At 49.4% G+C, this 12,959-nt stretch overlaps 1 protein-coding gene across 1 annotated transcript in view; it reads right to left on the bottom strand.

Annotated features, from left to right (window-relative positions):
• Positions 1 to 12,959, bottom strand: part of TMEM268 (transmembrane protein 268) — a 184,202-nt gene that overhangs the window by 29,774 nt on the left and 141,469 nt on the right. Inside the window, exons 5-6 of the mRNA XM_085611907.1 lie at positions 11,333 to 11,443; positions 6,752 to 6,832 (exon numbers count right to left, since the gene is read on the bottom strand). Coding sequence (XP_085468033.1) covers positions 6,752 to 6,832; positions 11,333 to 11,443 — 192 coding nt within the window. The remainder of the gene's footprint in view (positions 1 to 6,751; positions 6,833 to 11,332; positions 11,444 to 12,959) is intronic.

The following is a 12,959-nucleotide window of genomic DNA, read 5'->3' as shown; positions in this document are numbered from 1 at the left end:
GGTATCTGGATACTCTGATTCATGTGGAACGCCGACACTACCTTGGGCATGAAGTGTGGGTCCGTCCTCAGGACTACCCTGTCTTTGTGAATTTGAATGTAGGGTTCCTGTAGCGTTAGTGCCTGAAGCTCGCTCACCCTGCGTAGTGAGGTTATGGCCACTAGAAAGGCAGTTTTCATCGTCAACATTTGCAGAGTGGCCTTGTGAATGGGTTCAAACGGCGCCTTCATGAGCTCCGTCAGAACCACGTTTAAATTCCATGCCGGCGGCGGCAACCTTTTCGGGGGGGCCATTCTTTTGGCTCCCTCCATGAATCTCTTCACCACCTGCGAGGTGAAGAAACTCGTACCCTTCTCACCTCTGGTGTAGGCAACGATCGCTGCTAGGTGTACCCTTAGGGAGCTCGAGCAGAGGTTACTCTTTAGAAGGTGTGTGAGGTACCTCAGCACAGTTGAGTCTCTTGTCATTCTGTTTTGCAGGCCTTTTTTCCTGCACCACACCGTGAATCTTTTCCATTTTGCGCTGTAGCATTTTCTTGTAGTTGGTTTCCTTGCCTCCCGTAGCACTCGCATAGTGCTCTGAGGCAACCTTAGGTGCGCGAACTCTAGGTCTTCAGGAGCCATGCTGCCAGGTTGAGGGTCTCTGGCTCTGGGTGCAGGACCTCCCCGTTTCGCATTGAGAGCAGGTCTTTTCTCCTCTCGAACCTGTACGGATTGCCTTGCGCCATTTCTTGAATTTGTGAGAACCATGTCTGCCTCGCCCACTGCGGGGCCACTAGGATTAGAGTCATGTTGCTGGTCCTGCACTTGCTGAGCACTGTGTGCAACAGGGGTATCGGTGGAAAGGCGTAGGCAAATGTCCTCGACCAGCTTATCCATAGGGCATTCCCCTGGGATTGCTGATCTGGTTCCCTGGACGCGAAGCTTTGGCATTTTGCATTTTGGCGTGTTGCAAATAGGTCTATTGTGGGAGTTCCCCATCTCCGGAAAAGCTTCTTCGTTTCCTGGCCATTGAGCTCCCACTCGTGAGATGCAGAGGTCTGCCTGCTTAGCCAGTCTGCCTCCACATTGTCCTTCCCCGGTAGGTGAATTGCCAGTAGATCTATCCTGAGAGGTATGGCCCATCTCCAAATCTCCTGAGCCAGAGAGGAGAGAGGGAACGACTGTGTCCCCCCCTGCTTGTTGATGTAGAACATTGCCGTGGTGTTGTCCGTTTGAACCAACACCCTCTGGTTGTACAGGTGCCTCTGGAATGCCTTCAGGGCTAGTAGGATTGTCTTCAACTTGAGGTAATTGATATGGCGAACCGCATCTGCTGGAGCCCACAGACCCCTCACTCTGAGGTTGTCCATGTGTGCCCCCCATCCCTTTTGCGATGCGTCCGTGGTAATGGTCATTGTTGGGTTTGGTGGTGTCAGGCTTCTCCCTGCTGTCATGTTGTCTCTGTTCCACCAAGTTATCTCCTCCTGCACTGCGTGCGTAACAACCACTAGATCCTCCCAACTTCCGTTTGCTTGTGACCATTGCTGTTGTAGCCATTCCTGGAATGGTCTCATGTGCAAGCGTACATTCGGCACTAGCTGGATACACGACGCCATCATCCCCATCAATTTGCTCACCGCCCTCACTGTCAGAGCTCGCCCCTTCTGGTAGAGCCGCGTCTCCTTCAGTAGGGCATCTGTCCTCCTGTCGCTGGGCACCACGGTGCCGCATAGGGAGTTGATTTTTGCCCCCAGGAAAATCTTCACCTGCTCCGGTTCCATCGACGACTTCCCCCAGTGGATTGAGAACCCCAGGTTCGTGAGAGTGTCTGTTACGCGTTTTGCGCGCGCTGCGCACTTTTCGCGCGAGTTTGCCTTGACCAGTCAGTCGTCTAAGTAGGGGTAGACGTGTATCCCCTGTTTTCGTAGGTGGGCCGCGACCGCCGACAGGCATTTTGTAAAAACCCTTGGTGCTGATTTTAATCCGAATGCCAGGGTTGTGAACTGGTAGTGTTCCTGGTCGATGTTGAACCTTAGAAGTCCCTTGTGTCTTCTGTTTACTGGGATGTGCAGGTAGGCATCTTTGAGGTCCACAGTGACCATGAAGTCTCCGTGTCTTATTTGGGGCAGCACCTCCTGCAGCGAAGTCATCTTGAACCTTTGCGTTCTGACGAACTTGTTTAGGTATCGCAGGTCTAGGATGGGTCTGAGGCTCCCGTCTACCTTCGGGACCACGAAGTAGTTTGAGTAGACCCCCTTGTTGCGTTCTCTGAACGGCACTGGCTCTATGGCTTCCTTCACCCTGCTGACCCTGCTGGAACGTCTGGTGCGACGGGCCCTGCTGGTTTCCTCCCCTACCGTAGGGTCTCATTGAGGGGTTGCCTCGCCTCATTCCCCTGTGCTGTAGGGCCCCCATGGACCTCGCCGTTTCGTTATCTCTTTTTAGCTGGGTGAGCTTCTCGTCAACTGTTGCTCCGAACAGTGTCTCTCCGTTGAAGGGGGTGCTAAGGATGTTGTTCTGCACCTCCGGTTTGAATCCCGAGATTCTTAACCATGCATGCCTTCTCTCGGTGACCCCTATGGCCATGAGTCTTGCTGAGGTCTCTGCCCCGTCCAACGCCGTCTTTATGCAGGAGTTGGCGATGTTTTTGCCTTCATCAACTAGGTGTGAGGCTCTCTGGCGGTATTCTTCGGGGAGATGCTTTACTAACTCTCCCATCTCGTCCCAGTGCTGGTACTGGTGTCTATTGAGGAGAGCATTGGAATTCGCCATGCGCCAGTGCATAGCGGCGTTCCTCTCGACCTTTCTTCCTGTGAGGTCTATCCTCCTGCTCTCTTTATCAGGTGGTGGGCCCGAGGTTGCTGGTACGTTGGCCCTTCTCCTGGCCGTGAACGCTATGATGGAGTCTGCGGTCACGCTACCCTTGATGTAAGGGGGGTCGAGGGAAGAGTGCTTATACTTTTTCTCAGTCCTCGGAGTGATAGACCGGCAGGTCGCTGGTTCCTTGAAGGCTTCTCTCCCCTGATTCATCACGCTTTGAAGCATGGGGAGGAACTGGCTCCTTGTCTGGATGGGGAGCAGGGTCTCGACGAGAAAATCGGCTTTCGGCTTCTCTTCGTCGAGCTTGACGCCGAAGGCTGTCGCTGCGCTCCTGACCACCATATTGTACACCCCGATGTCGTCGGGTGGCGAAGGCCTCGAAGGGTACGTGTCCACGGACTCCTCCGGGTTCTCGGTGTCGAGATCCTGCCATTCAATCTCGTGGCTGGTCGATGGTGCCGAGCCGTAGACCGACTGTTGGTCTTCTTCCTCGGCTTCCTCTTCATAATAGGTCTCGTCTTCCTCTTCGAGATCCCTCATCAGTCCCTCGGTGTCGAATTCTTCCTCGACCTCGACGACGTCCGCCGATGAAATCGTTGGAATCTTGAATTCCTTCATCTTGGCGTCAAACTCCTTCTTCCTTTGAAGGATGTTCTCCATTTCGGCCTCGAGCCGCCTTTTCTTTTTCTCCATCTCGGAGATGCTTTCGGCGTCGACCGCGGATCTTTTCGTCGAAACTTGCGTCGACGTCGACCGTTCTTTCAGCGTCGATCGGGCCGCTCCCTGGGTTGTCTTCGACGACCCTTGCCTTTCGGCGTCTTTCGGCTCCAGGGAGTCCTTCTCTAAGGATCCGCTCGGCCTCTTGTCCATGGTTCCCCCTTTGGTCGTCGAAATTTTCGGCGCCGGGGCTCCCTTCGTGGACTTAGACTCGAGTCACCCTCGTGTTTTCGAGGTACTTTCTGTTTTTCGCTCGACGATTCTCTTACCTCGTCTTCTTTTTTCTTGTCGGTCTCTACGACCGTGAAGTTTTCGGCTGTCCTCGTCGTCCGAGGAGAGGCCCAGCTCGTAGAGCGACGGGGCCTTACCCTTGCCATCCATGCTGGCGTTGGCTCTTCTCTGCCGATCTCTCACTCTGAGCGTCTTCGGCGCGAAGGCTGAGCAGGCGTTGCAGTCCTTACTCTGGTGTTCGACCGGTAGGCAGAGGTTGCAGACCGGATGCTGGTCCTTCTGCGCGAATTTGTGGTGGCAGTTTGGGCAGAACTTGAATGGCGTCTTGTCCATTGCGCTCAGGGCCTCTGAGTGCGCATTCTCCCAGGTCGTCGAAGAAAAAAGGGCGCTGAACCTCCTTTCTTCACGCTGCTGATGAAATAACCTCCTTTCCTGTGAAACTCCGATGTATTTGTCGACGAAACTCGCTTTTCTTTCTTCTTTCTTCGGTTGTAACTCTGGGGCTTCTCGATGACGATCCAGACCCAACGGCGGAAAAAAGAATCTGAAGATGGCGCCCCAAAGGTGGGACTTCCGCAGGAAGCACGACGACGTCACGGAAGGTGCACCAAATGGTGGTCGTCGCCGCCCACCTGGGCTACAAAAAAAAACAACAAAAAAAAAACAAAGAAAAGACTACGAATCCGGACCCAACCACAAGATCGCGGAATAATGCACAGCATAGTGAATCCAGAAAGATTCACGCTGCAAAACTGTAGCTATGCAGCTAGGCTTCCGCTGTGACTGTACCAGAGGCTCTTCTTCAAATGGAGGCAAACATTTCTTGCTCGGTCCTTTACAGACCTTGTCCCGTGGTTGCATATATAGATAGGGTAATCTTGCACCCAGTAGTTGTTCCACAGGAAAGACATAAACAAATGATGATGTCACATGCTGCTTGTGCCACTTTGCACATGGCTTCAAGACAGAGTGCTGCAACAGAGGGTAGTGAAAGCTTAAAAAGGAATAGAAAAGAGAATAGCAGCAAGAAATTCAACAGTATGGATGCCCTGAGTATGGCAGAAACAAGTTAAAGTCAAGACACACTGACAAAAAGAGTTAATTGAGAAGGGTGCCTGGCAAGAGAAAGTAAAAAGGGTAAACACACACCCAAACACTGTAACGGGGAGAGGATGTAGCCTTACGGCTAGTGCGGTCGACCTTGAAGCTGGGGAACCGGGTGCGAGTCTCGGCAACGACGCTCAACATCCTGTGATTCTGGGCAAATCACTTAATCTCTCCATGCCTAACAAAAATGAATGTGTCCTTCTGTAATGAAACTGGTGCTCATATAAAGCGCTCTGATACCTGATGTCTCGGATCTAGTTTGCGCTATATAAAAACTCTAAATTAAAAAACGACAGCACACAGCTCTTATTTGACTTTTTTGACAATCATTTTTGCTTCGAGAACAAGGTGGTCAGGGACAGGGAAAGATAAGAATCTAAGGGCCAGATGTATGACCAGCAAAATTGCGCCTCGCAAATTGCGACTCATTTGTGAGTAGCAATTTGCCATGTACAACAGTGTGTTTAACATTGTTTGCGATTCCCAATGGGGTCGGAAATTGTGAGGCTCTAATTTGCGAGCCCATTGGGAATGACAGGCCCTCCTAGTTATGGTGGCCTGCTGGGCTCAGCAGACCACCATGTCTGGGACTGCTTTTAAATAAAGCAGTTTTTTTTTTTTAATGCAGCCCGTTCTCCTTCAAAGAAAAAGGGATGCATTTAAAAAAAAAAAAGAAACGAAACGTTTTCGTTACATTTTTTAAGGGCAGTTAGTGGTCCCTGGGACCACTGTCTGCCCTTAAAAAATATTTTTTTATTGCGACTGCATTACCACCCTCTTGAAGAGGGTGGTAATTCGGAAGTGTTTTGCAACCGCAATTGCAGTCGCAAAACATTGGTACATACCTTTGCGGTCGCTATTAGGAAGGGAACGCCCCTTCCTAATAGCGAGTCGCAAAATCTATTTAGCGAGTCGCAAATAAATTGCGACTCGCTAAATAGGCTTTGTACATGGCCCATGAGGTTTTTGCATGCGCGAACAGGTCGCAAACCCATTTGCGCATGCAAAAACTGGTCGTACATCTGGCCCTAAGGGTGCTAAAGAGCACGCCTAGCAAGATGGCACAGAGTAAACAAGCATTGGCATAGCCAATAGGTCTCGCCTTTGGGACCTTATAAGTGTTTAGCCATGCAACAGTTGCATAACTAAATACTTATACGGTCCCAAAAGCGAGACCGATTGGCTATGCCAAGCAGCAGTGCGGCCGCGAAAGTGATCGCGATCAAACATTAAAGCGGCCGCGAAAGTGAAAGTAATCGCGGTAAAAGCGGCGCGCGCGCCCGCGCACATGCACTGTAGCTCTAGGCTGGCCTGGTAGCACTTTTTGGAGCCCTCTCAATAAGTCTCGCCAGACCAGCGCATGCGCTGGGTCAGGCGAGACCTAAAAACACATAGACACAGTATTTCACAATTTGAAACAAGAACAACTCAATTGAGAGTTTCTTACTGGAACTGCAGTGCTATATTCCACAGCCTCCCCATGACTTTACTTGGCAAGCTAGCACAGCATGAGTGTTTTCATCAGTTTGGCAGTGTGAGGTGCATTGACCTGTGGCCTGCTGCTTGTTCAGATACTACCTAATTAGCAGCTGTTATGAGGCATCACACGTTGACTCGCTTCCCAGAACACAAGCTGCCTCGCGGCAACAGCAGGTGCCGCGTTGGATGTGCACACTCCCACCAGGAATCATGGGTTTCATCTCCTCTCAGCACAATCTCCTCCTGGAGATAGGCAGGCTCCCCGCACTAGCACAAAACCAGCAGCGAAGCTGACGATTCACACCTCATTGATCCTTACAATGTTTTAATTGGTTAGAATTGGGGTCGTGTCATGTTCCGTGCACCCAGAAATCCCTTGGGGCGCGTCTGGGAAGACGCCGCAGAGCCAAGCTTACCGTTCGCTCTCGCTTCATGTCGTCGAGGCGCTGGGATAAGGTCCGGAGGCAACTCCCGGGATCGAAGTGAACAAACCACAGCTGAGAGGGAGAATGGTAAAGGATCATAAAATGCCAGACTGCCTTCCATCCGTCACATCTCTGACGTGGTGTGCATGCTCTCGTCTCTCGTAAAGGGCAGGGACTGTACAACCATTGCAGTCAGTGGCCAGAAGATGCATTGATAATCTCACAGTGCTGAGGGTGGAACCCTTGGTGAAAGACACGCACAAAACTTGGGGTACATGATGGCCTGGAGGGTACAGAAGGGGAAGGGTATACTACCAGTAGAGCAACTCGTAAACATTGTGATACAAAAATATTGCAATGAAAATATCAACTATAAAAATATTGTTTAGCTGTGCGCAAATAGGTAAGTATATTTATTATATTAACTACATATATGGACCTGGATGAGATATATATATATATATATATATATATATATATATATATATATATATATATATATATTTCCAAAAGTTTCCCCCAGAGATGAGGCCGCACTCCTCCACAGGTCAGTGACATCACTTTTATTATTAACAGGCTGATTCCCACTCCGTAATGGTGCCCCCCTGGCCTTACGCGTTTCAAGGACACAATCCTCTTCCTCAGAGGCCAGAACAGGAGCAAGCCACATTTACGTGCGTCTGCACTGTCCCATGTTAAGTCATTAAATGCTTTTAATTAGCCTCCGTTGTGCTGCTCTCACATTGCTTCCTGGGACCTGCAGTCCATCAATGCACTTTTAACTCCCTCCAGTGGGTTTGGTGCTCGAGTTATTTTAAAGGGGCCACTTCCTAGCTCTCCATTATATATATATATATATATGTATATATGTATATATGTATATATATGTATATATATATATATATATATATATATATATATATATATATATATATATATATATCTATATATCTTGAAGGTGCATAGATGTGGAGTTAAGAATAGCAAATCTATACTTACTTGTGTACGCTTACTTCATGACATTTTGGCTCTGAAGTTATTGCCTGCAGTGTGATATTTTTCAAGCTGAGATTGTGACACACAGCCAAATGGGGGTGTCTTCATAAATGATAACTGAGGCAGTATTGAGAGAAGGGACTTTACGGATTGTTGCACTGGCCTTGACGAACGCCAACTGGGCTCTGTGGTTACCAGATGGCAGGAACGCTTATTGCCTTTCTAACGAGGCTGCTTTGTGGGAGCATTTAATGATGGCGCTAATGCAGTGAAGAGTTCCAAACTTGACTGGGGGGAAATAATTGACCTTGGTAAAAGATACAACATGTAGGAATAGCATCACTGGAGTAAATTCTAAGCAGATTAGCCCACTGAATCACAGGCAGGAAAAGTCACTCCCACTGTCCTAAAGGTAGGAAGAAGTATGCAATTCTACAGACACTGGGAGGGGGAGATAGACATGAGAGGGAATAACACCTTCTGTGTTGTGTGTACTGTTGAGGTCAATGCCTTTGGTGCAGGAACTTTTGGGAATAATTTTGTGCTTTTAACTGACAATATTAAGTTCATGGGCCATTTCCCTATGCTGTGTCATGCGAGGTGATGAAACGTGAATTGTTGTCTTGTGGCATTAGCGAGTGTTTGGTTTGTTCCACAGTACTATAAACAAGAATGTACTAGTATGCATCATTTCATTTCATGACCTGCAGCATCTCACGTTTTTCTTCATTGTGTGTGTGTGTGTGTACACTTTGTCTACTCCTGGTAATTGTAGTTTTTCTTTCACCATTGTGAACATCGCCAATGTAGGACTCAAGTAGCTAGTCCCTGCTCCAACCCACGAAGCAGAATACACAGTCGACCACGTCCTCTCCGCCAGCGGAAGCATCACCTACAGCCACACCACCAAACTCCCCTGGACTGACCACCACTGCTTGCACTTTGCCCTCACCAAACTCACTGTGCATTAAACGCCCTCACTGCCCCCCCCCTTAGCTGGAACAAGGTCACCGACGAACCATTTACTGCCTCCCTCAGTACTACCGCACCTCCGACAGCTGCTGACGCCAATACCACAGCACACAACCACCACAGATGGATCTCCAACTGCTCCGACACCCTGACTCCCCTCAAGAAGCACCCAGCCAGCAACACTCCAAGAAAGCCAGATGGTTTACTCCCGCCCTCCACTAGTCCCGATGCACCTGCAAATGACTAGAGAAGAAATGGAGGGAAAAAAAACACCCAGAAACCCACTCAACCTTCAAAGCTGCAAACACCACACACCACCTCCTCCTCAAAAACACCCTCCAGGACAGAATAAATGCCAATGCACACAACAGGAAAGAACTCTTCGCCATCGTCAAGGAGTTTGCCAGGCCCAACAGCGAGTCCACAGATGTCCCACCCTCCCAAGACCTTTGCAGCAGACTCAGCGCCTTCTTTCACCATTAGATCAGGCAGATCTATGACAGCTTCGACACTTAAGACCCTCCGACCAAGCACGACACGACCGCACCCAACCACACCGCACCCCAACAGATCCTGCTCAACTGGACCCTGCTCACCACAGACAACACTCTCAAGACCATGAAGAGCATCCACTTCGGAGTCCCCTCGGTCCCATGCCTGTGCCACATCTTCCATAAAGCAGCCACCACCATTGCCCCCGAACTCCGCCGCACCATCAACTGCTCCAGTGAGACTGCCATATTCCCTGACAACTGAAAACACGCCGAGATCAACCCTCTGTTAAAGAAACCACCCACCAATCCGACAGACCTCAAGAACGTCAGACCCATCTTCCTGCTTCCCTTCCCAGCCAAAAGTCATTGAGAAGGCCATCAATGCCTTATTCTCTGAGTTCATTGAAGCATAATAAGTCCTGGACATCTACCAATCCGGTTTCAGAATCAACCACAGCACCAAGACCACATTTCTCCCCGCCACAAAGATATCCGATCCCTCCTCGACTGGGGCAACACTGCAGTCCTCATCCTTCTGGACCTCTTGGCCACCTTCGACTCCATCTCCCATGGACCCTTAATCATCAGTCTCAACGACACTGGCATCCGCGACAAGGCCCTGGACTATATCCACTCCTTCCTCAACGGTCGACCACAGCGAGTCAGACTAGCTCCGTTCTTCTCCGAACCCACGGAGATCAGCTGCAGAGTACCCCAGGGCTCCTCTCTGAGCCCCACCTATACAACGGCCACATGGCCTCTCTCGCAACCATCGTCAGGAATTAAGCACTCAGCATTGTGTCCTATGCTAATGACACCCTACTGATCCTCTACCTCACCAACGAACTAAAAACCACCAGAAATAACTTCCACAGCTAGATGAAGGCCATTGCCACCTGGATAAAAAACAATTGCCTCAAACTCAACTTGGACAAGACTGAAGTCCTCATCCTGGGACCCACTCCCTCAGCACAGGATGACTCCTGGTGGCCCTCCACATTGGGAACCCGACCACCACCATGGACCATGCGCGAAACCTCAGCATCATACTGGACTCCTCTCTCACAATGAACCGTCAGATAAACGCCGTCTCCTGATCTTGCTTACACATGCTTCACCTGCTTCAAAAGACATTCAGATGGATCCCCACCGAATCCAGAAAAACAGTCACCCACAAACTAATGAGCAGCTGACTCGACTACGGCAACGCACTCTACGCCGGCATCACCCATAAACTCCTCAGGAAACTACAGAACATTCAAAATGCCACAACCAGACTGGCCCTCAACATCACCTGCTGCAGCGATACCACTGAACACCTCAGAGAACTCCACTGGCTCCCAGTCAAGAAAAGAATCACTTTCAAGCTCCTCACACATGCCTACAAAGACCTCCAGGACGCAGGACCAACATACCTGAAACACCACTTCGCATTGGACATACCCACCAGACACCTTCCCTCCGCCTAGCTGGCCCTGGTCACTGTCACTCGGATACACAAGACTAGAACCGGAAGAAGATCATTCTCCTACTTCGCCAGCAAGACATGGAACATGCTGCCTCTCTACCCCAGACAATCCTCATCGCTTACGCAATTCAGGAAGGATCTCAAGACCTGGCTCATCAACTGAACCCCTGCGCTCAGAGGGTACCCCCTCCCCCCCCCCAGAGCCTTGAGACCCTCACGGGTGAGTAGCTGCACTCTACAAACCCTGATTGATTGTGCATGTAAGATCACGTGTGGCACAATGTTTGGACAAAACCAGAACTGGATGAGCTATCCACATTTAACAGAGCTACACAACTAATGCAGCCAATGGCAGGCTTCTGCATAAGCTCTGAATGCCCATAGAGGAAGAGGCGAACAGTAATTGCCTGCATTGATTTAGGCCCCTGAAATCCGCAATTCGCAGTGTTATACTCTAGGATGATGTATGTGACCTCTTACACATTGGCGGCTCCATTTGATTTGGGAAATGTACCACTTTGTTGGTCATATTGCTCTCACCTTCTGTTCGGGGAAGGCTGGATGACCAGTGGCCATTTTCTCAAGCATTTGAATTCAGTGGCTCCTACAACCTTACCCAGACTGAAGTGGACAAAAGGATACTTTCAAGGTGTTTCTGTAGTTACGCATGCCATCGGTGACCCCAATGAGCACATGGTGTTTCAGGAAGCTGTCGTTGGCGGAAGCCAGCCTCACATCGGTGTTTACATTTATCTATTAACAAAACAAGAGAGCAGTGAGCAGCATATACATCATAGACAGCAAAAATGGGCATACTCAGGACAATAAATGTGACCACATGCAAACTGCCTGGGATCTTCTTTCATTAGTGTCTTCCTGACAGCTGTCATAATGGGATCTACGCCATAATGAAGAATTAGACAAATGGACCAGATTGAATTTTTGATGACTTGACATTCTGGCAAAATTATGTGTGTTTTGTATGACGGGAGACCCCTATTTTCTTGCCTTATCTGTCTCTCTCTCTTGTACTGGCTACCGGAACCTCCTCTGTTTAGATTCTTGCTAAAGCCCATACCATGGTACTACTTATCTCAGAAGCATGGGCCCATATCATGAACATGTTCTGAGTCTTCACACAGGCAGAGCAAGGAGATGTGTGCCTGTCTTTTCCAGGCTGCTTACCTTGCATCTACTAATTCCGCGACACTGCAGGTTGGAATAGGAGCTGGTGAATGCAAAGCTCAGACATGCAGAGCTCTGGTTGTTTCTGCTCCTTTGACATCAACAGCTACAGTGTTACCGTGAAGGTACATGTGCCGTGCGATTTCAGAGAAAATGGGCTACTACTCAGCATACATGCCAACATTTTGCAAATGGAAAGTGGGAGAATTTGAAAACAGAATTGGGGGAATGTATTTTCACAATTGGCATGCACTGAAGCAGAGGGAATTTTTAGTGACTGCTAAAATAAAGCCATTTTGTCTTAACCCCTTCGCCGTGGGGGTAATTCCCCCACGGCGCGGGAGGGGGCGCGCGGCGCCGCAGTGCTTGTGACGAGCCCAGCTCATCATGAGGCACAGTGGAGCTGTGCTCATGACAAGCTGAGCTCGTCACGACCCCGCCCACTGATTGATTCTCCCACACAGGCGGGGAATCAATCGCGCGTGGGCGCAGCGCAGCTGTTATGACGAGCCCAGCTCGTCATGAGCACAGCTCCACTGTGCCTCATGACGAGCTGGGCTCGTCATAAGCATGCAAGGGGTAAAAAAACCCAGATTCTCCTGTTTGAATTGTGTTTGTTGACATGTATCGCTACCAGCTTGTCTCTGTGGCAGTGAGCAAGTGCAGAACATGTTCAGAATATGGCTCCAGGAGCTGTACTATGAATACCTTCAGTGCCCATGTGCAAAGGCAGAAGGGTCCATGTATCCATTTTTGCTGAAAAGTCCTGACATCAACTCTACAATTCTATGACGTTTTCGGAAACACAATCTCTCCTTTCTTCAGTGGTGCTGTTTGCAGCTGATGCCCTACGTCACAGATTGTTAGAGGTATTTTGTTGCTGGATATTAAAAATTTTCAGTTCTCAAGGTTACTGAGAAAGTTGATGGCAGTTCCCGGTTTTATTGACATTTGGGAATTGGTTCTATTATTCTCCTATGTCATCACTGTTTTTTGTGATTTTAGTATTCAGCAAATAATTTGCCACCTCAACAAATGTTGCTTATTCCCTGCAGTCAATCAGGACACATTCTTCATTTGTCAA

This window comes from Triturus cristatus, chromosome 1_2, assembly GCF_964204655.1.
Source record: "Triturus cristatus chromosome 1_2, aTriCri1.1, whole genome shotgun sequence".
Taxonomy (NCBI): domain Eukaryota; kingdom Metazoa; phylum Chordata; class Amphibia; order Caudata; family Salamandridae; genus Triturus; species Triturus cristatus.
The sequence above is the reverse complement of the archived record's forward strand: the minus strand, read 5'-3'. Positions and strand labels throughout refer to the sequence as shown.